Here is a 12,433-nt window from a genome sequence, read left to right as displayed (position 1 = left end):
AGTGTATATTCCCAATAAAATTATAATCAGATTAGGGAGCCAATAGACTGAAGTCTCCCTCTATTGGCCACTAACTGGAATACATCTGAACTATGCCCAAACAACTGGAAAACCCCTATTGTATTCACTCACTTCTTGCTTTCTTCATTTTAAGTCCCATTATAACAGTTATAATGGACTAGACTTGCTATTGGATGTGGCAGATAGCCTAGCAGTTAAGTGTCGAGTCAGTAACTGAAAGGTTGCTGGTTTAAATCCCTGAGCAGACTAAGTGAAACAAATCTGTCAATGTGCCCTTTTCAGCAAGGCACTTAACCCCAATTGCTCCTATAAGTCGCTCTTCATAAGAGTGTCTGCTAAATGACATTTCTTCTTCTTGTCACAAATATCTTTTTTATTTGTATGTACAAAAATTTGTAGCAAACAGGCATGACAGTTACTCATTTTACACAATGTGATGGGATAATTGTAAACTGGCTGGCTAACCTCAACTACCTTCTACAATATTTACAGCACACGCTTGCTTTCATCTAGCCGACTCCTCCCTGCTTTATCTACTTTTCCATGAGGTCATAATGCATCATAGTCATCATCTTCATGCTTCCTTTTCAGCGATTCACTGGCCAAGTTCTGTGACACCATGTTGGTGGTGATGAGGATGTTCTTAGAGCCGATCAGGGAGGGATTGATTAGGACGTTTTGAACCATTGGGGTGGATGGTGTGGCTGTCGGAAAAGAAGACAAATCATGATTTATAATTAACATTTTGAATTCACATTTTATTCACTGAATAAATGCTAAGACAATCCCCACAAACTACTGAATTGAAGCTTCAGAGACCTGAATTAGTCTAATGATGTACAGTGCATTCAGAAAGTATTCATACCCATTGAAGTATTCCAAGGGTCGGAAACGTTCCAGAAATTTTCCATGGGAAGTTAAGCCCGGGAATTTGGGGAATTTTGCTTCAATTCATCAAAAGAAAAAGTTTGCTTATAACAGTGTACCTTTTTTTGTGGGATTCACATGGCAATTCTAGGTCTTGTGGCATATTTTGGTTAAACTATCCCCAATTCAATGGAATTGCAACCCTTGCATGCACAGTGCATTCTTCCATCACATGTACAGCTGATTCTGAAGATCTTGCACACTAATGAGATGCTATCGAGCCCACACTACTACACTGTCTGAGCCAAGGACTACATGCTTTCTGGTAAGTTGATTACAATACTAGGTGGGGTGAATATATTTTATATGACCTACATTATTTGTTAACTAGTAAATAGTAGCCTACAGGAAAGTGTGTTTAAATCATTTCTAACTTGTTAACAATTTCTGCTAGTTAGTTTTTGCTACCATGTGGGTTTTAGCTTGCTTGAGCCTGCTAACTGAGGAGTGTTAATTCACCTGTTTCAATGTTTCATTTAAAAAAAAATATCTTACAAAAGGAGTTGTTTAACGGCTTAACTATTTACTTGTACATGGAATTGTATTTGGGTTTTTTTACTCATTTTTTTCTAATCTTTACAGGAAAATGCCATGGGCACTATCTGATTTGTGGAGACATTTCACTGCAGCTAATGTAGAAGGAAAAGCTTGTACATTTGCAAATACTGTGCCAAATCATATGTAAAGAATGCAACAAAGATGCAGAATCATCATCTGGCCAAGTGCATAAAGTTCCCTCAGCACCCACAACAAGCAACCTCTGGCAAAAGTTCCTTTACTTCTATTCGAGGTTAAAATGATAAATCAGACACCTTATCAATAGCAACAGCTCATGGTCCTGGAATCAGAAGTTTTTGACTCAATGGAAGAACGTAGTCAGAGAAATGCTGATGAATGTCTTGCTCGAGCTGTGTATGCAACTGGTTCACCTCTGATGCTCACAGGCAATGTGTATTGGAAGAGATTTCTGAGCGTTCTTCCCCCAGTATACACCCCTCCAACCAGACATGCTTTATCTACTCATTTGCTGGATGCAGATTTCAAGTGAAGGTCCAACAAATCATAGAGAAACAGACTGTATTGCAATCATCTCTGATGGGTGTCGTCGAATGGTCGTGGGCAAGGAATAATTAACTACATCATATCCACCCCTCAACCAGTATTCTACAAGAGCACAGATACAAGGGACAACAGAAACACCGGTCTCTACATTGCAGATGAGCTGAAGGCAGTCATCAATGACCATGGACCACAGAAGGTATTTGCACTGGTGACAGACAATGCTGCGAACATGAAGGCTGCTTGGTCTAAAGTGGAGGAGTCCTACCCTCACATCACACCCATTGGCTGTGCTACTCATGCATTGAATCTGCTCCTCAAGGACATCATGGCACTGAAAACAATGGATACACTCTACAAGAGAGCCAAGGAAATGGTTAGGTATGTGAAGGGTCATCAAGTTATAGCAGCAATCTACCTCACCAAGCAAACTAAGAAGAATAAGAGCGCCACACTGTAGCTGCCCAGCAACACCAGTGGGGTTGGTGTTGTCATGTTTGACAGTCTCCTGGAGGGGAAGGAGTCTCTCCAAGAAATGGCCATATCGCAGTCTGCCGATATGGACAGCCCCATCAAGAGGATCCTCCTGGATTATGTATTTTGGGAGAGAGCGGTAAGCAGCCTGAAACTCCCGAAACCTATAGCAGTAGCCATTGCATGGATTGAGGGAGACAATGCCATCCTGTCTGATGTTCAGACTCTGCTTGCAGATGTAAGAGAAGAAATCCGTACTGCCCTGCCCACTTCACTGTTGCTCCAAGCAGAGGAAACTGCAGTTCTGAAATACATCAAAAAGCATGAAGACTTCTGCCTGAAGTCCATACACACCACAGCGTACATGTTGGACCCCAAGTATGCTGGCAAGAGCATCCTATCTGGTGCAGAGATCAACGAGGCCTGTGGTATCATCACTACCGTGTCTCGCCACATTGGCCTGGATGAGGGCAATGTTCTTGGCAGTCTGCGAAGTACACTTTCAAGCAAGGGCTTTGGGATGGAAATGCAATATGGCAGTCAACAGGGATGTAGTGGAGAAGTTTGAGAGTTTCAAGTTCCCTGTTGTACAAATCACCAACGATCTAGACAGTCGCGAAGAGGGCACGACAAAACCTATTCCTCCTCAGGAGACTGAAAAAATGTGGCATGGGTCCCCATCTCCTCAAAAGGTTCTAAAGCTGCACCACCGAGAGCATCCTGACCGGTTGCATCACCGCCTGGTATGGCAACTGCTCAGCATCTGACCGTAAGGAGCTACAAAGGGTAGTGCGTACAGCCCAGTACAACATTGGGGCTAAGCTTCCTGCAATCCAGGACCTATTTAAATAGGCGGTGTCAGAGGAACGCACATCCAGTCATAGACTCTTCTCTCTACTAATGCACGGCAAGCGGTTACAGAGCACCAAATCTAAGACCAAAAGGCTCCTCAACAGCTTCTATCACCAAGCCATAAGACTGCTGAACAATTAATTCAAACACATTAATTGTTCAGCAGTCTTATGGCTTGGGGATCGAAGCTGTTGAGCGTTTTGTACTATTACATTGACCCCCCCCCCCCCATTTGTTTTGTACACTGCTGCTACTCACTGTTTACCATCTATGCATAGTCACTTCACCCCTACCTACATGTACAAATTACCTCAACTAACCTGTACACTGACTCGGTACCGGTACCCCTGTATATAGCCTTGTTATTGTTGTTACTTTATATAATTATTTTACTTTATTTGGTAAATATAGGACTTCTAAGTAAGCATTTCATGGTAAGGCTACACTTGTATTCGGCACGTGAAAAATAAAGTTTGATTGAACTTTGCACACCTGGATTGTACAGTATTTGCAAATCATATTTTTCATTCATCTCTGAAGTTGGTTGTTGGTAAGCCATTTAAGTCTTGCCAGAGATTTAAGCTGATTTCAAATCAAAACTAACTGGGCCACTCATGAACATTCAATGGCGTCTTGGTAAGCAACTCCAGTGTAGATTTGGCCTTGTTTTAGGTTACTGTCCTGCTGAAAGGTGAATGTCTCCCAGTGTCTGTTGGAAAGCAGACAACCAGGTTCTCCGTTTCTTTTTATCCTAAAAAAAACCCTCCCTAGTCTTTGCCAAGTACATATCTTTGCCACATTTTTTTGCAGTTTTACTTTAGTGCCTTATTGCAAACAGGATGCAAGTTGTGTAATATTATTTTTCTATACAGGCTTCCTTATTTTCACTCTGTCATTTAGGTTAGTATTGTGGAGTAACTACAATGTCGATCCATCATCAGTTCTCCTATCACAGCCATTAAACCCTGTAACTGTTTTAAAGTCACCATTGGCCTCAGTGAAATCCCTGAGTGGTTTCCTTCCTCTTTGGCAACAGAGTTAGGAAGGACAACTGCATCTTTGTAGTGACTGGGTGTATTGATACACCATCCAAAGTGTAATTAATAACTTCGCCATGGTCAAAAGGGATATTCAATGTCTGCTTTTTAAAATTGTTAACCAATCGACCAATAGGTGCCCTTCTTTGCAAGGTATTGGAAAATGTCCCTGGTCTTTGTGGTAGAATCGGTGTTTGAAATTCACTGTTTGACTGAAGGACCTTACAGATAATTGTATGTGTGGGGTAAAGCGATAAGGTAGTCATTCAAAAATCAGTCCATGCAACTTATGACTTGTTAAGTAAATTTGTACTCCTGAACTCCAGGCTTGCCATAACAATGGGGTTGAATAGTTATTGACATTTCAGCTTTTCATTTTTAATCAATTTGTAAAAATCTCTAAACACATAATTCTACTTGGACATTATGGTGTATTGTGTGTAGGCCAGTGACACAATCTCTAAATTCAGGCTGTAACAACATGTGGAAAAAGTCTTAGGGGTGTGGATACTTTCTTTAGGCACTGTAGATACAATGAACAAAGATGTAAAATGCAACATTTAAAAGTGTTGGTCCCATGTTTAATGAGCTCAAATAATAGATCCCAGAAATTTCCCATACGCACATTTGGTGCACAAATTTGTTAAAATCCCTGTCAGTGAGCATTTCTCCTTTGCCAAGATAATCCACTTGATAGGTGTGGCATATCAAGAAGCTGATTAAACAGCATGATCATTACACAGGTGCACCTTGCGCTGGGGACAATAAAAGGCCACTAAAATGTGCAGTGGTGTCACAATAATGCCACAGATGTCTCAAGTTGAGGGAGCGTGCAATTGGCATGCTGACTGCAGGAATATCCACCAGAGCTGTTGCCAGAGAATGTAATGTTCATTTCTCTACCATAAGCCAACTCCAACATAATTTTTGAGAATTTGGCAGTACGTCCAACCAATGTCACAACCGCAGACCACACGTAACCAAGCCAGCCCAGGACCTCCACATCCGGCTTCTTCACCTGCGGGATCGTCTGAGACCAGCCACCCGAACAGCTAATGAAACCGTGGGTTTGCCCAACTGAAAACTGTTGGCACAAACTGTCAGAAACCGTCTCAGGGAAGCTCACTTGCGTGCTCTGTGTCCTCACTAGGGTCTTGACCTGACTGCACTTTGGCATCATAACTGACTTCAGTGGGCAAATGCTCACCTTCAACGGCCACTGGTACGCTGGAAAAGTGTACTCTTCATGGATGAATCCCGGTTTCACATGTACCGGGCAGATGGCAGACAGAGTGTATGACGTCATGTGAGCGAGCGGTTTGCTGATGTCAACGTTGTGAACAGGGTGCCGGTGGGGTTATGGTGTGGCCAGGCATAAGCTACGGACAACGAACACCGTTGCATTTTATCAATGGCAATTTGAATGCACAGACATACTGTGAAGAGATCCTGAGGCCCATTGTCGTGCCATTCATCCGACGCCATCACCTCATGTTTCAGTATGATAATGTACGGCCCTATGTCGCAAGGACCTGTACACAATTCCCAGAAGCTGAAAATGTCCCAGTTCTTCCATTGCCTGTATAGTCAGCAGACATGTACCCATTGAGCATGTTCTGGATCGACAGCATGTTCCAGTTCGCGCCAATATCCACAAACGTCGCATAGCCATTGAAGAGAAATGGACCGAAATTCCACAGGCCACAATCAACAGCCTAATCAACTCTATGCGAAGGAGATGTATCACGCTGCATGAGGCAAATGGTGGTCACACCAGATACTGACTGGTTTTCTGATCCACGCCCCTACTTAAGTTATCTGTATTCTCAGTATTGTGGAATCCATAGATTTGGGCCTAATGAATTTATTTCAATTAACTGATTTCCTTATATAAACTAACTCAGTAAAATCAAATTGTTGCATTGATATTTTTGTTCAGTGTACATAGTATAAACTTAACCTCTCTAGGGCAGGTGGCACCAAATCGTCACACCTACGTAACAGCCAGTTGAATCCTGTGGCGCGATATTCAAATACCTTAGAAATGCTATTACTTCAATTTCTCAAACATATGACTATTTTACACCATTTTAAAGACAAGACTCTCGTTAATCTAACCACACTGTCCGATTTCAAAAAGGCTTTACAACGAAAGCAAAACATTAGATTATGTCAGCAGAGTACCCAGCCAGAAATAATCAGACACCCATTTTTCAAGCTAGCATATAAATGTCACAAAAACCCAGAAGACAGCTAAATGCAGCACTAACCTTTGATGATCTTCATCAGATGACACACCTAGGACATTATGTTATACAATACATGCATGTTTTGTTCAATCAAGTTCATATTTATATCAAAAACCAGCTTTTTACATTAGCATGTGACGTTCAGAACTAGCATACCCCCTGCAAACTTCCGGCGAATTTACTAACAATTTACTAAATTACTCACGATAAACGTTCACAAAAATACATAAATTATTTTAAGAATTATAGATACAGAACTCCTCTATGCACTCGATATGTCCGATTTTAAAACAGCTTTTCGGTGAAAGCACATTTTGCAATATTCTAAGTAGATAGCCCGGCATCACAGGGCTAGCTATTTAGACACCCAGCAAGTTTAGCCTTCACCAAACTCCGATTTACTATTAGAAAAGTTTGATTACCTTTCCTGTTCTTCGTCAGAATGCACTCCCAGGACTTCTACTTCAATAGCAAATGTTGGTTTGGTCCCAAATAATCCATAGTTATGTTCCAACAGCGGCGTTTTGTTCGTGCGTTCAAGACACTATCCGAATGGTAAATAAGGGTCACGCGCACGCCGCATTTCGTGACAAAAGATTTCTAAATATTTCATTACCGTACTTCGAAGCATGTCAACCGCTGTTTAAAATACATTTTTATGCCATTTTTCTCGTAAAAAAGCAATAATATTCCGACCGGGAATCTGCAATTAGGTAAACAGACGAAAGAAAATACAGCATGGGTTCGACTCGGGCACGCGCCTAAGCCCTTTGTCCTCTGATCGGCCACTTGGCAAAGGCGATAATGTGTTTCAGCCAGAGGCTGCCTCGATGTCGTTCAGCTTTTTCCCGGGCTCTGAGAGCCTATGGGAGCCGTAGGAAGTGTCACGTTACAGCTAAGATCCTGAGTCTTCAATAAACAGAGGCAAGAACAACAACACCTTGTCAGACAGGCCACTTCCTGCATGAAATCGTCTCAGGTTTTTGCCTGCCATATGAGTTCTGTTATACTCACAGACACCATTCAAACAGTTTTAGAAACTTTAGGGTGTTTTCTATCCAAAGCCAATAATTATATGCATATTCTAGTTACTGGGCAAGAGTAGTAACCAGATTAAATCGGGTACCTTTTTTATCCGGCCGTGTAAATACTGCCCCCTAGCCCTAACAGGTTAATAGGACTACAGCAGACTCGTTCACCAACCGTCTGAAACAAGTTAGCAGTGTGAAATGAAGGAGTCTCTTACAGGACTTGGAGGCTGCGGTCTGTGAGGATGGGATCTGAACGGTGAAGCGCTGCCCCGACAGAGACATTGGCGTCCCCACTTTGGTAGTGACTGACTGAACTGAGGGAGTGCCTGGAAACATGCAAGAAGAAAGGAGTCAATGTTTTTGTAATGAAACAGAAAATACATCAGATATGGTAGCAACAGGGCTGCACACAAAAAGGCCAACCCAAATCCCAATGTCAAATATACATGCTTGTGACAATGTGTTTGAAAAATAGGTAATACAATGAAGAGATATTACTGAAAAGTTAATGCACTAAAGGGTCCCTCACCAAAGGTAGGTGTGCTGGACCTGCTGGATACAGCTCCTACACTGAGACGAGGCACTGTTATTCTCCCCGCGGATGAGGACATCTGCACAGGAGAGGAACAGTCAGAAAGATTCACAACATAGAACAGAATGGAATAGAATAAAATAAAGATGAATTGCAAGCGCAGAGCAGATCATGAGGTTACCTTTTTCTGTATGGATTTGAGCCTGTAGTTAGGAGCAGTCAGACAGTAACGGTCTGGGGGCAGGCGGGGCCCAGTGTATGGCTTAATCAAAGGCAGAGGGGTCTGGTTCTTCTGCCTAGCTACCTCCAGCAGGAACTACACAAAGTCAACATAGTCAGGAGTTAGCCTTGATCATTTATGAACACCTGAATAGGCAATGATGATGTCGATCTTGGCACTGCTACTCAATCTTACATCTCGTGGTGGTGGGGAGGTGAAGGACTGGTCCATGCGACTCTGGATCGCGAGTCTTATGTCGTCAGCATCCACATTGTTCTTCTTGGCATGTGTTGCATAGATTTTGGCATCCTCGATAATGGTTGTCACATATCCTGTAAAATCAAATTACTTTATTTTCTTGTAGTGCTCAGTGATTAACCGACATTTTGGTTATTTTGGGGGTATTAAAAATGTATTGACCGACGTCTGTTCAATTATTTCAATTCCATTTCGTTCTTAATTTTTTTGTGAGCGCAACGTGCAGTTTTTCTAGAGATGAATCAGGTCAAGCCCGATCTGTGCGATGTAGTACAAAGTTGTAATTTCCAACAGGCCAATATTATAAATAGTTTAGCACAGAAATCGTGGTAATGAACTACAATGACCATAATCCATTGCGCGCCTACTTGTCTGGTCTGAGACGGAGAGAAGAGACAGAAAAACGAGCGATCGAGATGGATAGAGCACTTGCTTCGTGAGGCATCTTCTCTACCTGAAAAAACATTATATAAGAATAATAGTTGGTATTCAGCAGTCATAAAAATATGCCTTATTTACTTTCAAAAACTACTAAAATTGTGATTTCGTCAGACAGCAGCTCTATAGAGATAGGAAATAATAAAGTCATCAAATAGGCCTAAAACACATTAAAAAATATATATTTCAGTTGTTTATTTAAAAGTAAACTAATGTGAATAAATTATGGTTAATAAGTGATAAGCAGTAATGGGCAACCACTACCATCTGTGTCATTACAGCATTCAACCCACATAATACATTTAGTGTGTAAAAGAAATTGACACGGAAATCCATGGAAACAACCTCAAAAAGCACTAATCCCTCAGCACTATTGTTTTGGTACATTAACGTTTGTCTTGTAGCTGCTAATATGCAATATTGCACACAGAGCATAAATAACAAGGGAGAGTTGAATGTATACTTACTGTAGGTAAATTCCAGCATTTGATTAATCACTCTGGGCTCATACTCTGTTATCCCCATGTCTTTGAGGATTTGGATCATAACCTTTGCAAAGGAAGAATTAGAGAGGATAAGAAGCTAGAAAAGCAGTATACTGTGCCATCAACTCGTCAATGCTGACATTAGCTTTGAAGTCCCTAGGGCAATTCAGACAGCTGACAGGATTTTTATAATTAAGTATGTGTTGGTTTTAATTGACTTTTTGTTCTTATGTGTTCTTAATGTGTTACATTGAGTATATTTATGTTTATCTATACTTACCTGTTTTATGTGCTTGTTTATGTATTGTGCAGGGCTCATTTGTAAGAGGTTTTAGTTTCAATATGACTTCCTTGTTGAAATAAAGGTAAATAAACTGCACTAGTTAGATAGCTAGCTACAACAATAAAAATTAAGTCAGCTGCTGACGTTAGTTTGTCCTGATAACAGGCTAACGTTAACTAGCTACTATAGCTAGTTACTGTTCCCAATACAATAGGCAAGTAGATGCATTATGTAAATACATCCAAATAGAATGACATTGAGTTATATTTCTGAACAGCACCCTACATAAATGCACTTTGAAAAAGAAAGCATTATGTTCTAGTTCTAACGTTATCTAGCTAAAAGATAAATAACTGTCTAACTACCTAGCTCGCAAGCTACCGTAACTTGCCTAACGTTAGCCACCTAGCTAACGTTAGCTAGCGAGATAATGAGCTTAAAATCCTGCAAAAATCTACTTAAAAACTTCAGACAAAGCCACAATAGATATTTAACTAAACACTCATCATTACTGTGAATGATTGAGACTATGACATTTCACAAATTGTAACTAGGTGGTTTGCTCCTACCTGTGCATCTTTAGGAACAGTTTTCGGAGAAGCCATTTTCACGTTTGTTCCTTTCCCGCGCATCCACTTCCGCACTAAAATCTAGGTTGAAGATGGGATAATAATAATAATAATAATATTCTTCTTCTGTATTATGCCTGTCCGGAAACAGATGTTATAGGTGCAAGACGCCACCTATTGTATCAACCTACTATTCTGCAGTATGATTTTATTTCCCTTTGCGAAAAAAAAATCCCTACCAATTTACTACAGCCATTAAAACCTCACCATTATTCCACTAATTTGGCTCTATCTGATGCTACACCAGGCCAGCAGCCTGAGAGGATGTTCAAAACACCTTGTAACTCTTCTGCAGTAAAATCTCGTACACCCAAGTACTTCTCTGCAGCTGCCACCACAATATCTATCCTCTATGATTTACATTCCCTTCCTGAGGTACAGTTGACAACCATGGCCATGAATGTAAAAAATACATATACTTATTGAATCACACGTAATTCCTATCACTTTCTATTGGCCTTGGCCTACTCACAGGGATCCTCTTTGGACCCATCTTCCTCTACAACTCAATTCAAGGGGCTTTATTGGCATGGGAAACATATGTTAACATTGCCAAAGCAAGTGAAGTAGATAATATATAAAAGTGAAATAAACAACAAAAATGAACAGTAAACATTACACTCACAGAAGTTCCAAAAGGATAAAGACATTACAAATGCCATACTATGTATATATACCGTGTTGTAACGATGTGCAAATGGTTAAAGTACAAAAGGGAAAATAAATAAACATAAATATGGGTTGTATTTACAATGGTGTTTGATCTTCACAGGTTGCCCTTTTCTTGTGGCAACAGGTCACAAATCTTGCTGCTGTGATGGCACGCTGTGGTATTTCACCCAGTAGATATGGGAGTTTATCAATATCGGGTTTGTTTCGAATTCTTTGTGGCTCTGTGTAATCTGAGGGAAATATGTGTCTCTAATATGGTCGTACATTTGGCATTAGGTTAGGAAATGCATCTCAGTTTCCACCTCATTTTGTGGGCAGTGTGCACATAGCCTGTCTCTCTTGAGAGCCAGATCTGCCTACGGCGTCTTTTCTCAATAGCAAGGCTATGCTCACTGAGTCTGTACATAGTCAAAGCTTTCCTTAAGTTTGGGTCAGTCACAGTGGTCAGGTATTCTGCCACTGTGTACTCTCTGTTTTGGTCAAATAGCATTATAGGTTGCTCTGTTTTTCTTGTTAATTCATTCCAATGTGTCAAGTAATTATCTTTTTCTTTTCTCATGATTTGGTTTGGTCTAATTGTGTTGCTGTCCTGGGGCTCTCTTCACTGCCTCAGCATATAACACCTTCTGCAATACTCTGATCATGGCAACCTCAACCTGCCTTTCTCTCACCGGACACTTCTGATCTCCAGCACCATGGGTACTCCTACAGTTTACACACACAACTTTTTCCACTGATACTACACATTCCTTTGTATCATGTCCTCCTGCACGCTTCTCACATCTAGGAATCTCCCTCCCACACATTGCTGCCACATGACCATATGCTTGACACCTAAAACATCATAATGGGTTCGGGACAAAAGCTCTCATGGGAAAACTGACACATTCTAACTTGACATCATCTGGTAAAGACTCTGCATCAAAACTCAGTAGTACAGACAGTGTCTTCTCTGATTCACCAAGCTCTTCAGCAGGTCCATGTCGCACCAAACGACGGGCGTCACAGACACCGGGAATCTTAAACTTCAGTTGACCATCCTCAACACTTAACGCCACTCCAGTTATCACTCCATTCAACAGCGCCCTGCTCCAGAGACGAAAGCAAGTCACAGTTCTTGTCCCTAGTCACGTGGTCGAAGCACATGCTCCCTCTGGATGACAGAAAAACAAAAAATCAACACAACTGCACTTGGCGTTACTTTTACCAACCCAACATTCCCCAACCTCTTCTCCACCCAACCTGACAACACATATGGATCAGGCA

General features: G+C 41.2%; 1 protein-coding gene across 1 annotated transcript; it reads right to left on the bottom strand.

Moving 5' to 3' along the window:
- Positions 1–373: 373 nt before the first annotated feature.
- LOC115148947 (transcription initiation factor TFIID subunit 9) lies at positions 374–10,749 on the bottom strand. Its single transcript, XM_029691295.1, has 7 exons — positions 10,436–10,749; positions 9,566–9,647; positions 8,598–8,734; positions 8,364–8,498; positions 8,180–8,261; positions 7,866–7,976; positions 374–725 (listed from the first exon to the last, which is right to left on the bottom strand). Exons 1-7 carry the CDS (start codon positions 10,496–10,498, stop codon positions 571–573), a joined length of 765 nt encoding a protein of 254 aa, XP_029547155.1. The 5' UTR covers positions 10,499–10,749; the 3' UTR covers positions 374–570.
- Positions 10,750–12,433: the final 1,684 nt, after the last annotated feature.

Source organism: Salmo trutta, chromosome 15, assembly GCF_901001165.1.
Source record: "Salmo trutta chromosome 15, fSalTru1.1, whole genome shotgun sequence".
NCBI classification, from domain to species: Eukaryota; Metazoa; Chordata; class Actinopteri; order Salmoniformes; family Salmonidae; genus Salmo; species Salmo trutta.
This window is presented reverse-complemented; position numbering and strand designations above follow the sequence as displayed.

Excerpts from the sequence above, each read along its gene's own strand:
- LOC115148947 (XM_029691295.1), bottom strand. The coding sequence starts at position 10,498 with ATGCGCGGGAAAGGAACAAACGTGAAAATGGCTTCTCCGAAAACTGTT. Across the intron at positions 8,735-9,565 it reads AATGCTGGAATTTACCTACA|GATATGTGACAACCATTATC; the intron begins GTAAGTATACAT and ends TTGATTTTACAG. Across the intron at positions 8,499-8,597 it reads CCTCCCCACCACCACGAGAT|TTCCTGCTGGAGGTAGCTAG; the intron begins GTAAGATTGAGT and ends GACTTTGTGTAG.